The following is a 13332-nucleotide window of genomic DNA, read 5'->3' as shown; positions in this document are numbered from 1 at the left end:
GGGACAAAGGGCAGGTAAATATAAAAGGTCATGGCATTTGCTTGTGCAAAGGTGCTTTATTACTTGGATTAAAATATCACGCTCAGAGGCAAATGTATTGATCTGTTACCAGAAAAGGAAGTCGAACACCAAGCAACTGGAAGTCCTACGGTTCAGTTTTTCTCTCCAGTGTCTTTCATGACAGTACCAGATAAATCCTGCCCCAGTAATATGTTGTTTTGATGCCCTTATTTTATTTTTAATTTTAAGGTGTAGATGGACATAACTTTTTCATTTACTTATCTGTGGGGCTGAGGATCGAACCTAGTGCCTCACACCTGCTAGGCAAGCGCTCTACCGCTGAGCCACAACCCTAGCCCCTGATGCCCTTCTTTGATTAAAATTTTTGCCTCTAGGGCTGGGGCTGCAGCTCAGTGCTGGAGTGCTTGCCTACCATGTGTGAGGCTCTGGGTTCTATCCCAGTACCACATGAAATAAATAAAAAAATTAAAAAACAAAAAACCAAACAGATACATAAAATAAAGGTATATATTTATGAAGAAAGGACAAACCTTAAAATAAATTTTTACCTGTAAGTAGAGGTATAAGTCCCTTGGATGGCTGGGCAAGATTCCCCTTTGGGGCCATTCTGTCCCTTCCTCGTGCTCCTCACTGGCCACTGGGCACTGGCCAGTGCTGCAGTCCCACCTGACTGCTCTCTGGTGGGCCACAAGTAGATCCACCGAGGGTGCTGTGTCCCCCCAGTTAGGTTAGGAGGAGAACCCCAGAGTTCGTTCATGTCGCTCACGTGTACAGCACAAGGAGGTGGCTTAACAGCCTCTCCCTCTCAGCAGTCACCAGCTTTGGAATAACCTATAAACCCTTCTGTTTTTCCGTAAGTGTGTCCTTTGGAACTCCTGTTGGCTCCACCAGTACAGACTAGTGTGAGACTGGTCGACTTTGAAGACTATTTCCTCATCTATTCAGACTGGAGCTCAGAGACAACGTCTAGAAACACAGCTAGGAAGGGGTCAGGTTAGGTCTGATGATCCAATCAATTAAAAAATGATTGAATATTAACAATTCTATATGGTTCAACCTGATCCTATACACAAGACTATTTAACTCAAGTTAACATGCAGTGGTGGCTTACAGCATCTGGGGCTATTTTGGCTTTGGGGACATGGGTGGGGTGCTTGGTGTAGGTGGTAGAATTTCCTCAGGGTTTTCTGGGTCAGTTCACAATGAATTTCTTTTTGCATTTAGTTTTGGAACTTTGAAGCCTATACAAATATACAGAGAACCGTAATAAAATTCCATGTTGCTTATTATCAGCACCTCTTGGAGGGGCGGCGGCTGCTGCTTTGTTTTTTTCTGGTGCACTCTGGGCAAGTGCTCTGCCACCGAGCTACATACACCCCCAGCAAGTCAGAATCTTGAGATGGCTTTGACTCCTCTTTGTACCCTCCTGCTTTCCTTTTTTCCATTTTTTTACTTTCATTAAAGGAATTTTCTTTCCTTAATTCAGAATCATCAGTGTACATTGATGATAGAAAACAATTTGTCAAAGTGCAGGAAATAAAAACCACCTGTCGTCTTCTCCCCAGGGACAAGTGTTTGGATCCCCACTCCCCACAGACAGTTCTTTGTCGACCTTTATTATTTTAAGGGATGCTAATGTGCTGTCTTGACACTTCCCCCGTTTTTATCAGAGACACAGTATGGCCAACATCATATTGAATCTGTCTGCCTTATCTAGCCCTTTCTTCTACAGACCTTTTCCAAGCCTCTGCTGTCTTTATGCCTTCTAGGACTTTCTGCCACATCCCTGGGTGGGTCCTACAGCCCAAATTATCCCCTTTTCCTCACTCTGGAATAAACCACAGACTGCTTCAAAGCCAGTGGGTCTTGTCCAGCAGGAGGGGAGTGGATGGGTTATACTGACTCAGCCCACTGTGTGTGACTAGTAAGCAACGTAATTTAACTGGGATGTCGGCAGTTAAGAAGTTGTCACCTGACCCAAGTCAGTCTTGTATCTGTAGAATTTCAGATAGAGTAACAAAAAAGGAAGACTTGTCAGGCAGCAGGAGGAGGCTTGGTCAAAGTTGAGGCAAGCTGGGTGCAGTAGTGTACCCCTGTAGTCCCAGCTGCTCAGGAGGCTGAGGCAGGAGGATCATGAGTAGCGGCCAGCTTGGGCAACTAGCCAGGCTTATAAGAAAATGAGCGGGGTGGGGGATGAGCTCAGTGGTAGACAGCACATGCTTAGCATGCTCGGGGCCTGAGTTTGATCCTAGAACTATCCACACCATCCCCCAAACAAAAAAAGTTGAGTCAGTTTGGCACCTGTCATAGGTGATGGCTTCTAGAACTAGGTGATCTGTCTCTGTTCCTCCCACTACTGGTGACTTAAGTGATTGAGGGCATCTGTCTGCCACCTAAGCCCCACCCTCCTAGTCTCACGAGAGGACTAACTTAGCTGCTTCATTGATCTCATGCACTGTAAAGGAAGTTGTGTATGTATCCAGCATGGCTTTAAATTAAGAGCTCAAAGTTGATGTGAAGCCTGTTTCATGGATGCCCCAGTTCTCAGGCCCAGGCCCTTACTGAGTCTAGTTAATCAGCATAGTACTCGGGAGGCCTGCGTGCCTTCCTGTGCCCCACTTTACAGTGTGTGGATGGGTGTTTATTTACATGCCACCAAAGTGAGTGCGATTGGCAGTCACTTGGCAGTGGAGCTCTGTGTTCCTGGGAGAAGCCATTACTGTCATGCGTTTCTGCACAGCGCCAGGCGGCTCCCACGTGATGGTGGAAAACGCCATCCTGGAACTAAAGTGCTCTTCACTCACATCCCATTGGCTCAGGGAGGAATCGGCTCTCCAGTTTTATCCAGTGTTTGTGAAAGCACACCTAGGAGTTCTCCCACCAGCTTCTCGTTTTTTTTTCATGTCATTCTCTGATTTGGGTAAACAGCATTGGAAAGGATCAAGTGCGGAGAAGGAGGTGGAATTCACAGTGACTGTGGCCAAGCCTGGAGGAGTGAAGGCCCCAGTGAGGTGAGCCCTGAGCCCTCTGGGTGGCTTGCCCTCTGCTTCCCTGGCGCAGAGACAATTGACCTGCAAATTGTAATGGAGATTTAAAAGAAAAAAGTTATTATGAGGAACTAGCGTGGTGATAATAATGCTTCTCAGCATTTGAACGAGAGCAAATTTTGCCTTTCAGAGTGTTTCCTAATGCACTGTCTCATGGTCCTTATAAGCAACCTGCAGTACCATCCCCATTTTACAGATGGGAAACTGAGGCCCTGAGTACTGTGACTTGTTTTAGACAATGAATTTGGGCCTTACAGAAACTCAGGACACGGGGAGTGGCAGGGACTGGAGCTGGTCCCCACAGTGGAGCAGGAAAGAGGGTCATGTGTGGGTGCCGAGGGTAGAAGTCACCTGTGAACTTTACCCAGTGGTCCCACTCCTCAGCACATACCCAAAGGACTTAAAATCAGCATACTATAGTGATGCTTGGGAACTAGGTCAAGGCCTTGTAGGTGACTTGGGTTGCCTGTGTTTGAGTTTATGCTAAGTAGCATCTTTGCACATCTATATTCGTTTGTAGGAGCAGAAACTTGCATCTTGGCCAATTAAACCATTACGCATTAGGCTACTACACTGTCCCTTGATAGACCCTCCCAGGTTGTTGATAGCTTCCTAAGACAAATGTCGGCGTGTCTTCTTAGTTTCCTGAGTTAGAGGTAAAACAGTGGGCAGTTACTGAGAGTGCATTAAGGGCACTGCACATGTTACACTCCTATAAAAACTGTCTGTCGCCTACTAGGGGCTGTGGGACGGAAGAGTGACTAGAGTGTGGCCTTCCCTGGAGACCACTGCATTGCGTCAGCGGGTGTGAGGGGCTCAGCCCCTGTGAGGCAGGTGCAGTCCACTCCACCTGGACACAGTGCCATCTGTCCCCATGTCTTTTCCACACTACCTCTCCCCACCCAGCCATGCTATCCCTTGGGCCCTGTTAATCCAAAGCAGCTCAGGGCTCTGAAGGGAGGAAGATGATCTTGGCCGCACCTGTCCCTGGCTGTCTGCCCTTCGGTGGGTTACCTGGGGGAGTGACACTGACGCTCTCATCTGTGGTGGGGCCTGGCATCGCTATTTTATAAAACCTTCCCAGCTGGTTGTGATACACGCCCAGGGCTGAGAATTACTGAGTTGTGCTCAAGCCTGGATCCTTGTCTCTAGAACACATGGCACTGCTTATTTGGTGACGTGGCAGGAAGATTAAATAAAATACATTGCATGAAACATCTCTCATGGCTGGTGCCCCAAGATGGTCGTTGTTCTTCATCATTACTGTTGTTTTCTGATTTTAAAAGTATCATTGAAGACAGCATGACAAGTGCAGCAAGGGGGAAAAAGACAAAAAGGAAACCGCCTGTAATCTGAAGACTCATCTCAGTCACTGCCTGGATGTCTTCCGCCCACAGACACGCCCCATATGCACCCACTGGGTCCTGTGCCTGTTGACCTGGTGTGTGGCGGTGACATTAGAGCTATTGTGAATGGTTGGCAGACAAATTACTGTTTCAGCCACAGATTCACTTTAAGGCTCAGCTCTGTTCTCTCCTGGGTCCAGGGTCCGTCAGCTCTTGCCCTGGGGGTTATCTGCAGGTGTGTGCAGGGTCCTCTCGTCCCTCATGTCCCTCATGGTAATCTTGGATCCAGGAAGGGTTCCCCGCTCTGGTCCCTGTGTTGGGACCTCTGATCAGTTGTTCCTGGATTGATTCCCGCTGTTCTTGGTCCATGGCTGTGCCATTCAGACATCACGTTCTCCCTGTGCCCACCCATGCCAGGCACCAGAGGTCACACTACCTACAATCTGTGGGGTTTAGGAGAATACGCCTAAAGTGTATTGGAGTTCTGGACTCACACTTCTGCTCTGGACGCCACTGCCCTGGCTGCTCATTCCTGGAGCCATTGTGTCAGTTCGTTTTTTAATGGCTACATTATTGCACATTTTACTGTATGTTATACACAATTTTTACTATTATCCAACAAAAGGATTTCCCTTCTTTTTTCCACTTGGTGACATCCAGAGTGATTTTAAATTTTATTCAGCCTGTGTGAGTATAATCCTCATGATGTTCCCAATTACACTGTTCTTAACCTATAAGGTAATATCTTCTGTACACTGTGCATGAATAGGGTCTTTGTGACTGGAGTTTCCCTGCGGTATATATTAAACTCACTCAGTCAGTCTTTCTGTTAGCCACCCCCAGCAGTTGGTAGTGGCTCCCAAGACTTGACTTTGTTTTGTTTTCTCTGAACCTTGTCAAGAACTAATGACTTGTGAACACTTAAATTATCCCTGTTGGCTCAATTCTTACATAACCTTTGATAATCTTAGGGGCTGACCATACTCCTTTCTTCCCTTAGTCTCTTTCTGCCCATGAAGTGACTTTGACTGCTGCTTCCTGGGACCTTATTCACTTCTGTCATTTTCTCTCCTTTCATACCCCCAGTCTTTGCCCTAGTGTCTACCAGGCCCAGATGCACCCTGATATATATTTTTTTAAATTGAAGTTCTGGCACCTGGGCCTCCTAACATCTGGAGGGAAGTGGTTCCTGCTTTGAGATCACTTCCTTCCACACCACCTCTTCCCTGTCGTCGATTCTCCTTCTCCTCCCCCACAATGACCAGCATCCTAGAGCGCTTTTTTTGGACCCTTCCTATCACCTCTGGTTCCACTCACCCAATCATAAGCACTGTGGCCCTGCTTTTAAAAGCTGCATGCACCCTCCAGGGCCCCTGGGGCAGTGCCTACATGACATGTCTGTGGTTTCCCAGCTGCTCTTGCTTTAGGGGAGGGGAGGTAACTACACCCGACTCGTGGTCTCCAGGAATGCCAGCACCCAGCAAAGATGGAGTTTCTTCAGCGCAGTACAAATGTAGATGGCATTCTCCCTGCCATTGGAATGATAGGTTGTACTCTAGATATTTCCTGCCAGATGTCTGGTGGGGACTGGTGGTTTGGAACCTGAGCCATTTGGAGGACCTCGTAAAAATTCCTAGTGAAGATTTCAGGGTTAAGGTTTTCTTCCAAGGATGACATTTAGGAATAGGGTCTCGCAGCCTACTTCTGACCCCTTTCCTCCCTCTTTCCCTCAAGCCATTAAGCTGGAGTGTTGAGGGATAGAATCAATGATTAAATTTGAGACTAAAAAAAAAAAATCACCCCAAGGATACAGCCCACCTTACCAGAAATCTTTAAACAGAGCCCAGGAAGATCTTTCTCTCTGAAATCTGACTCATTGGATCATTTCACTCCTATTTTTTATGTAGTGATTACTGTAATGAAATTTGTAGTTAGACTTTCTTTGGGAAAGGGATAGATTTTCTTTGCTTTTCAAAGAGGATACCACCTAAGGCTAGTGTTCTTCAATAATAGGTGACTAGGCAGTTAAGATGCAGCTGACACGCTTGGTGTGGCAGAATTCTTGTCAAAACTTCAAATAGAAGTACAAGTCAACGGTTGTACAAATTATCCCTCCCCATAAGAAAGGGCAGCGTTGTTTCTAGATCATGTTTTCAAAGCATGCCTGCAGATTTCCATGCCGGAAGTCTGTCTCCACCTGACACTGCCGGGATTGGCATGGTTAGATTCGTTTTGTGCAGTGAAGTGTAGGTTTTTTGCCTCACTGTTGGTTGAACAACTCGCTTCGGCATACTGGCATGAGCGGAAGTGTAACGGGTGCAAACTGCTGATAGAAAATGCCAGTTGGAGAACAGTTTTCTGCAACACCTCCAAAGAGACACAAAGGATGCTTCTTCAAATAAAACCCAGGCTTAGTTATCTTACTTTCTCCTGACTGGGGAAGTAGAAATGAACACCTAACTTGCGACACTGATGTTTCCCCATTATCAGCTCTGCCCCTCTACCCTGCAATGGGACAGTGCTTCTGTTCCTGCACCTTCAAAGGAGTTGAGCTCACCCTCACCCCAGATAGCAAGAGATACTTAAGAAGTCATCAAGGGAGAGGTGATGGGAAGTGAGTCCACTGTCAGAGTCCCTGCTGTGCCTTCTCCCACTGATACACAGAGCATTTCCCAAGTGCCCAGGGCAGGACAGAAGACAATGAGCCTCCATTTGCTTATTCAAGAGAAGTGAACTGCACCCATGTGGTCACAGTTGTCTCACCAAAGAACTCCCTTTCACCTTGTGTCGAAAAACCAATATCTGTATCCAAATTTATAGTATTTAATAACCTGCCTCCTTCATTTTGAAGGTGGAGGTGAAGTTTGCCCAATGGTAAGTACATTGGTTCTTTGAGCAGCCTTTCCCTGGCATGGGCCATCTGCAGGGGACGATATGGGTACACGTGTGCTTCTGTGCTTTCATCCATGCGTGTCCAAGTGGGTCATCTTGTCCTAACACAAGGTCCCAGGATTACATTCTGTTCTAAGGAGGCTTGGAGTTCTGTTCCTGGGGCATGAACCCCTCAACAAGAATCCCACTTCAGGCCCCTTAGAGCTTGTGGTCCTGCCTAGGACTAGAGCACACTTTCTGGAAAGGAGTGGGAACTGTGGGCCAGCCTCCCAAAGGGCCCGGGACAGAAAGGCAGAGCCTATAATAGAGTGGTGTTGTCTGTGCCTTACATCTGGCTTTTAGAATCTGCCCATTATTAAGAGGAAATGAAATCTGGGACAGGAGGGAGCTGGCAGGTACTGTGTCTGTCAGTCCATCCAGCAGTCACATCTACCAGCCAAATTCACAACTGTGCAAGTACATGGAGCTTACCCACATCCACTTCCCATTACGCTCCTTTCTATTTACAGTACTCTTTTTGCCATAAAGAGTGATGTTGCGAAGTGCTCTACAACTTGTTTCTTTGTTGTTGTTGTTGTCTGCAGCGCTGGGCCTTGAACCCGGGGCCTGCACATGCTAGGCATGCGCTCTCCCACTGAGCTGCACCCCCAGCCCTGCAACGGTTTTTGCACTCTCAGCACAGCCATTGAGTGGCATGGCAGTGCTGTCCCTTCCTGTCAAAGAACTTCACCACCCCAGAACTGTTCACTAATCAATTTGTTGTGATTTATAATTGGATTTGAGTTAACCAGGTTAAATCTTCTACAGGTGAAAAGAAAAAAGCAGTTCCAGGAGAAATTAGCTCCTGGGCTTGCTTTAAGAGGGCTAGAACCTTCCAGAGCCTTCTGCAGGCCCCAGCAGCGGCAGGGCCTCGGTACCTCCTGCTGTTCCCTCCTGCCTCCAGCAGCCTAGAAAACCCACTTCTTGCAGGCATCACGGGCAGCTTGCTAGAACACCTCAGAATCTTCTCTTCGGGCTTCCAGGGGGTGGCATTGCCCTGCCGAAGGCACCCGGAGCCATGAGCCTCTCTGCTTCTTCTCCTGGGCACCCCCTCAAACTCCGATTCTGCGATTTTCCCACTCAGCTGCTGCTCCACAAACAATGCTCTTTCCTTTTCCTCCCATTTCCCTCCACCTGTCCCCACCTTGCCACACCAGGATATCATTTCCCTCCCACCTGCAGTCCCACCGGAACCCCAAATGAGCCAGGGCCACTGGCGCCTTCAGAACTGCGACCTTATTTGGCCCTTGGCTCATCTGTAGTGAGGGGATTCCCGGGTCTAGCTTCATACTTCACAGATCTTCAGATTTTTTCCCCTCTCTTCTGGTTCCATTAGGTGAAGCACAGGAAGAACCACTCCCAGTTCTTCCGTCACCTGGAGTTGGCCAGGGACAGGAACAATGCTAAGGGACCTGAGCCTGAGGTCTGGGAGGGAGGGTGCACGGCGTGGGCAGGCGGTGAAGTGTCTTAGGTGGCTAGGCAGGGGCTTTTCCAGATGTGTGGTCTCTGTTTAAAGGGTTTCGCTTACCGATGGCTTAATTGCAGCTGAGTTAGGTCAGTAAAATAAAATATCAACTGATAAAGATGGAAAAAAAATCAATGGTTTATTTCGTGGTACCTCAATGGCCTCGTGTCATGATGTGCACGAGTTACAGCTACTGACCCATGTTGTCACCTAAACTGAAGTCCACACTTTACTCAATTCCTGTAGTTTCTCCCTGTGGTTCCTTTCCCATTCCAGGATCCCAGATTGCCTCCTTAGGGTCTGGCAGAGTGGCTCTGACAGATTTGTTTTTGATGACCTTGACAGTTTTTGTGGAGTACTGGCCGGCTACCTTGTAGAATGCCCGATGGTCATTTGTCTGGTGATTTTCCCAAGGTTCCAGTGGGCTATGGGTTTGGGGAGGCAGACCCCAGAGGTACAGTGACCTCCTCATCACAGCCCATGCTCAGCATGGCTTCACAGGGTTGATGTTGACCTTGCTGGCCTGGCTAAGGCCATGTTTGTCGGGGTTCTCCAAGCACAGGAGCTGTCCCCCCTTCCATACTGTGCTCTGTGTGAGGAGGTCACTGTTCAGAGTCTGCCCTTCAGGAGTGAAACTCCACATCCCCAAGGGTGGCCACTGCCCCAGGACCAAGGCGTCACTGTAGCACCTGCCTGCCTGGGCCTGTCCGTCACAGGAAAGTAGTCTAAAGCTGCTGTGAGTTCACAGGTCCACCATGTGTTCCTGAGGCCCCTGTGGAGCGTGTTCCATGTAGCAGCAGATGACATGAGCCAGCGTGCCAGTGAACATGTGCCTTCTCACGAGTAGCCAGGTGCATGTCACTCAGCACAATGTGCCATTGCATGGCCCAGAAGGAAGTGCTTCCTGGAGTAGGATGGCTATGAAAAGCCCTCACTTGAAACAACTCAGTGCTTTTCTGCTCTGGACCCAGTTCTCCACTAACTTAAAAGTGGAAATAACTTGTCCTTGACCTCAGAGGGTCCTGGAAAGATCTGGAAACATCGTCAGTGCTATTCAAGACCTCTGGGTTTCAATAATTAAATCAGATAGTTTGGTGTGTCTTCCATGACAGTACAGTATTCAGAAATGACATCTTGTTTTCCTTTTATATGATTACTGCAGGTAGGAACAATGTCATTAATTTGTGTTTCCAATACCGCATAATTTCTGCCCATGGAAAGTTCTCAGTTGAGAACTGAAATAAACATGGAAGCTCAGGGACTTTAAAGCAAAGGCAGCTGGGTACAGCAACTTCCTGCTGGGGGGCCCTGAGACCTAAGGAGTCTTGGTTCTGACAACCAATGATGGAATGCTATGAGTTGGAACATTTTAGCAGGAAATAATCATAAAGGACCTTGTGGTCCTGCCTTTAAGATGAGGTCCAGGGGCTGGGGTTGTGGCTCAAGGGTAGAGCAGTCGCCTAGCACGCTTGTGAGGCACTGGGTTCCATCCTCAGCACCACCTAAAGATAAAGGTATTGTGTCCACCGACAACTAAAAAATATATATTAAAAAAAAGAAAAAGATGAGGTCCGGGTGAAACTCACAGCAGTGACAAGACACCTTTATTCTTTTTCTTTCTTGGCAGACGTGAACAGCACAATGGGGTGCAAAGTTCTGCTCCGACTTGGTCACCAGATGCTGCGGCGGAAGGTGGTGGACTGCAGCCGGGAGGAGAGCCGGCTGTCCCGCTGCTTGAACACCTTCGACCTGGTGGCCCTGGGGGTGGGCAGCACACTGGGCGCAGGTGTCTACGTCCTGGCTGGAGCCGTGGCCCGTGAGGACGCCGGCCCTGCCATCGTCATCTCCTTCCTGATCGCCGCGCTGGCCTCCGTGCTGGCTGGCCTGTGCTACGGAGAGTTTGGGGCTCGCGTCCCCAAGACGGGCTCGGCCTACCTCTACAGCTACGTGACCGTGGGGGAGCTCTGGGCCTTCATCACGGGCTGGAATCTGATCCTCTCCTACATCATCGGTAGGTCCCAGCAGACCTCCTCCACTTGTTCCCCGCTCCCCAGTGGGCCCCTCTTGGCTCCCCAGGAAGACGGGCTGCTCCTCCCGGAGCTCCTTCCCTTCAGGGCTGTCCATGTTGCCTTCTGTGTTTATGAAAGGTGTTCAGCTGCCCGTGGGTATGGCTGTAGTGAACTGCCCCAGAGGCAGGGGCAAGCCAAGCCCGCCCCCTTCACTCAAGAGACATAGATTTAATAAGCTGTTTCTAATTAGTCAAAAAGTAATTTAGTTTCTTTGAGTATTTTTTCTGGTTATTCAATATATCACCAATTAAAAAAAAATTGGAGAAATAGAGAAAAGCACCAAGAAAGCAGAGCTGTTCAACCTGAGAACCCAGAGAGACGGCTTCTCTTATTCATTCATTCATTCATTCATTCATTCTTTCTTTCTTTCTTTCTCTTAAGAAGCACAGTGTCTGTTGAGTGTTTATTCTGTGCTGAGCATTTTGCTGGACATTTGGGATACAATGGAAGAGTAAGAGTTCATAAGAACTTGCTATCTGGAGTATAACAGATTTGTATTGCTGATACATTTGTAAATTTAAATGTCTATTTTTGTGCGGTATATCTCTTTATACAATAGGATACATTAATTCCTCATCGTTAGCCATTTTTCGTGGTCCTATTGCTAATGGTTGCATACCATTATATAGATTCATAAACATAGCACAGTTGTATTGGATGTCCTTGTGAGATGTTCAAATTGTTTTCACATATGTTATTATTATAACAGTTAATTACTCTATCTTTACTATCTAACAAGCAGAATGTTTAGATCCATGCACCTACTTGTCGCCTCTGACCCTCTGTCCTCCCAGGGAACCTGTTTCTCACTGGGCATCAGCATTAAACATGACCACCCAGCAAGCAGAGCCACCAAACATATAATCTTTTTGATGGGGTAGGGGAAACTGCTTTACTTCTCTTCATGATCTTGGTGTTTTGATCACAACTGAAGGTGACCACATCAGTGCAAAAGAAAGACCTAAATATAAGAATAAGCAAAGGATATGAATGGTCACTTCACAAAAGTAGAAATTCAGGTGGCCACTAAATGTTCTTCTTTTTCTTTTTTAAAACAAGCTTTCTCTTAATATTGTTCAAAAAAACAGATGAGGTAAGTGGAGTCTTGTGACTCCTGGCTCACTTTGTGTCCTTCTCCTGGGGAGCCTGTACAAGGTGCTGCCCTCTGGGACTCTTGTGGCCTCATCTCTGCATGAGGGACACTACTGCTACTTCACCAGGCCAGCTGGCAGAGGTCAATGGGCAGGCCCTTTGAGGAGCACCTTCTCTTTCTTTTGAGCATCTGCTGAGAGCCAACAGAGCTTACTCTTCTGAATTCTAAAATAAAATTCACAATGGTTTTCTTTTCTTTTTTTTTTTTCAGTGCAACATCAAAACTTGTAACCACAAATGGCTCTCACACTACACTGCAGTCTCTCAGTGACAATGTAGCTATTTTAAAAGGACTGTTATGTTTTCAGAGGATTTACCTGGGCATAAAACAAAAACATTGAGCATGAAGTGTTTACTGCTTCTAGACCAACAAATAAGAGTCTTTGTCAAAGTGCTATTTGCTTGTGTAAGGCTGATGCATGTATTATGGAAATTTATTCCTAGCTTTAGCTATTGGGGAAGGGCAAATTTTCCAACATTTTTTTTTTTTTTTAACCATGATTCAGAAATGGGAAGTGGGTGGGCTGGGAAGAAAGCCCAGGGCAGTCCCTGGCATCCAGCAGGGTGGGGTCTGGGAGCTCAAATGCAGTGATCTAGCCTCATTAGGGGTACAGGGGAGACAGACCAAATCTTTTCATTTAGGTTGTGATCTTCAGAAGCAGAATTCATAATAAGTTGTTGTTTAGGATGAAGAAGCATGGTTACGTTTTTGAGATGTTGGAAAAATACTGAAACCAAGTAATGAAATTGAATCCTGTGCAGATCACTATGGAAAAATTCTGTGGATAATTCAGACCAGTCACTGGCAAGGCCCTGAAAGTAAAGGAAAATACTATATGCAAATATTGGAATTTTAGTGACATTTCCTGACAAACACTAGTGGAAAAGCAATGACTCTCTTTAGAATTAAATAAGAGAGAGAGAGAGAGAGAGAGAGAGAGAGAGAGAGAGAGAGAGAGAGAGAAAGCAGCCAGCTGCTGTTGGCCTTTGGGGTGCAGCTTGTGTCTGTGTTCCTTGTGGCCATGAGATGCATGGAGATGCATGGGGCTTCATCTATGGTCCTGCATGGTGGGACACTGTGGCTTCTGGGTCAGGTGGTAAGAGCTCAGATTGAGACCCAGAGTGGCACTGCCCTGGGATAAGTGGTGACCTTGCTCCTGAGATGGGGTCACCCCCTTCAATGCTGTCCTTGTAGAGGGGATCTTGGGGTTCAGGTACCATCAGCCCTGCTGCCAGGGGGTGTTCCCGCAAAAGGGGTTTCTTAGGCAGACTGCCTGCTGCATCCCAAGACTACATCATGC

At 47.3% G+C, this 13332-nt stretch overlaps 1 protein-coding gene across 1 annotated transcript in view; it reads left to right on the top strand.

The window, feature by feature from the left end:
• Slc7a1 (solute carrier family 7 member 1) overlaps positions 1-13332 on the top strand; it is a 75837-nt gene that overhangs the window by 40076 nt on the left and 22429 nt on the right. Inside the window, exon 3 of the mRNA XM_026388381.2 lies at positions 10438-10821. Coding sequence (XP_026244166.2) covers positions 10452-10821 — 370 coding nt within the window. The 5' untranslated portion in view covers positions 10438-10451. The remainder of the gene's footprint in view (positions 1-10437; positions 10822-13332) is intronic.

The sequence above is a fragment of the Urocitellus parryii genome, chromosome 2 (assembly GCF_045843805.1).
Source record: "Urocitellus parryii isolate mUroPar1 chromosome 2, mUroPar1.hap1, whole genome shotgun sequence".
Taxonomy (NCBI): domain Eukaryota; kingdom Metazoa; phylum Chordata; class Mammalia; order Rodentia; family Sciuridae; genus Urocitellus; species Urocitellus parryii.
Note: the sequence above shows the minus strand (reverse complement) of the source record. Positions and strands in the feature narration are given on the sequence as shown.